Here is a 1,597-nt window from a genome sequence, read left to right as displayed (position 1 = left end):
AAACTCTGGAGAGCTGCTGCCAGTCAGAGGTGATAGCATCAACCCTGATAGACCAAAAGCCAGGACTTAGCATAAGGCAACCTCATGTATTCATGCTTTCATCACTGGTCCTCTAACTCCGTGTTCTAAATAATAAGGATAGATTATTTCCATCCTATAGTGTTTTCCTTTATACTGATAATTGTATGAGCCTGGTAATAGAAGCATTCAACTCAGTTCTGTTCAGCGCTGACATCTTGACATGCCTTCATTTCAAGAGAGAAGCAAGTGGCTTTGATACTCACATCGTATTTTATCTGGAATTTAATTGGCACTACAGGGAACCGAGAGACTTCAGTCACCATTGCTTGTGCCAAGTGGAAGGCGATATAATCTGTTGCTATGATCACCAGCGTCAATATCAGCATTAATGTGAGGAGAATCATGTGCCTGAAGCATGTCATGAGTTCCTTTCGGGTCAGCTTGAGACCAGTTGACTTGATCAGTTTTTTAGGTGAGCAAACCAGTAGGTGAGTGGCTTTATTTTTCTGAGCCAAGTCTTCCAGCTTTTTGGTGATGTAAATATTGTCAAATTGGAGGTCTGTAAGATAGCTCTTCAGGTACCAAGCCGACTCAAAGATCAAGTAGAAGAGGAAGAAGCCAGCAATGACCCGGTTGGCCAACAGGGTGACCTTCTGGGCCAGCATTTCAACATGTGAGAAATCTTCCTTGATCCCTTGGTTAGCGTCAATCACTTTCCGACTCAGTAGGAAGCTGTTGTTGTGTGTCTCGAACTGAATATGGCCGTCTCTAGGTTTCACTATTTGATTTGGCATATAATCAACAACCCCTTTGAGATAGCGGCTGAAATCCCAAGAAGCATTACCCAGCAGATGTGTTGAGATGAGGAGGCTCTCTGAGGAATTCTTGCAGATGCATTTAATGACTTGCAATATGGCTTGGATGTTGCTCATGATGTTGGGGGCAATGTTGACTGCCACGATCATGAAGCATGCAGACAGGAGAAGCCTCCGCCCTTGCTTGGTCCCTAATGTAGGTACCATCATGGTGAACATGCAGCGGAGAGGGTGCACCAAAAAAAGAGTCAACAAGGCAAGAACACTTACAGCGGCAGCCGTTGCAGTGGAGAATTGGAAGGAATACTGCAGTGAAGAAAACATCCAGCGATAGAAAAGGCCTCCTATTGACATGGCAATACAACAGCACATCAGAAATAAGGACAGCAGCTGGTTGTGATTTGAGGGGAACGGTGTTGAGTAAGCATGCCAGACTTCCAGGGTGAAAGCTTGTATCCGTGGGAATAAAATATCCTGAGAGTAGGCCCAGACCTCCAACCTGTATCAGTAATGCACATTATTTATGCCTAGTTACTATAACAAATATTTGCAAATATTCCAAATTTACTAGCATTTCCAATTACATCACTCTGATCTTTTGACAAACATAGGAAATGAACTGGTAATTGTCCCCCCCTCCCCTTTCTTCACTCTGATCTGATATGAAGATTTTGTTTTTCAAATTCAAATAATTTATGTGCTTTAGATTCAATGGCTTTTCTGAATCCACGAGTGGAGGGAGGAGGAGGAGGAGGAGGAGG

General features: G+C 43.5%; 1 protein-coding gene across 1 annotated transcript; it reads right to left on the bottom strand.

Annotated features, from left to right (window-relative positions):
• Positions 1 to 284: 284 nt before the first annotated feature.
• LOC107125186 (osteoclast stimulatory transmembrane protein-like) lies at positions 285 to 1,335 on the bottom strand (the record flags this gene model as incomplete). Its single annotated transcript, XM_015428634.1, has 1 exon — positions 285 to 1,335. A coding segment is annotated over one exon (1,051 nt), but the record flags the coding sequence as incomplete, so codon positions are not given.
• Between the last annotated feature and the right edge of the window lie 262 nt (positions 1,336 to 1,597).

This window comes from Gekko japonicus, unplaced genomic scaffold (assembly GCF_001447785.1).
Source record: "Gekko japonicus isolate JY-2015 unplaced genomic scaffold, Gekko_japonicus_V1.1 scaffold21723, whole genome shotgun sequence".
NCBI lineage: Eukaryota > Metazoa > Chordata > Lepidosauria > Squamata > Gekkonidae > Gekko > Gekko japonicus.
The sequence above is the reverse complement of the archived record's forward strand: the minus strand, read 5'-3'. Positions and strand labels throughout refer to the sequence as shown.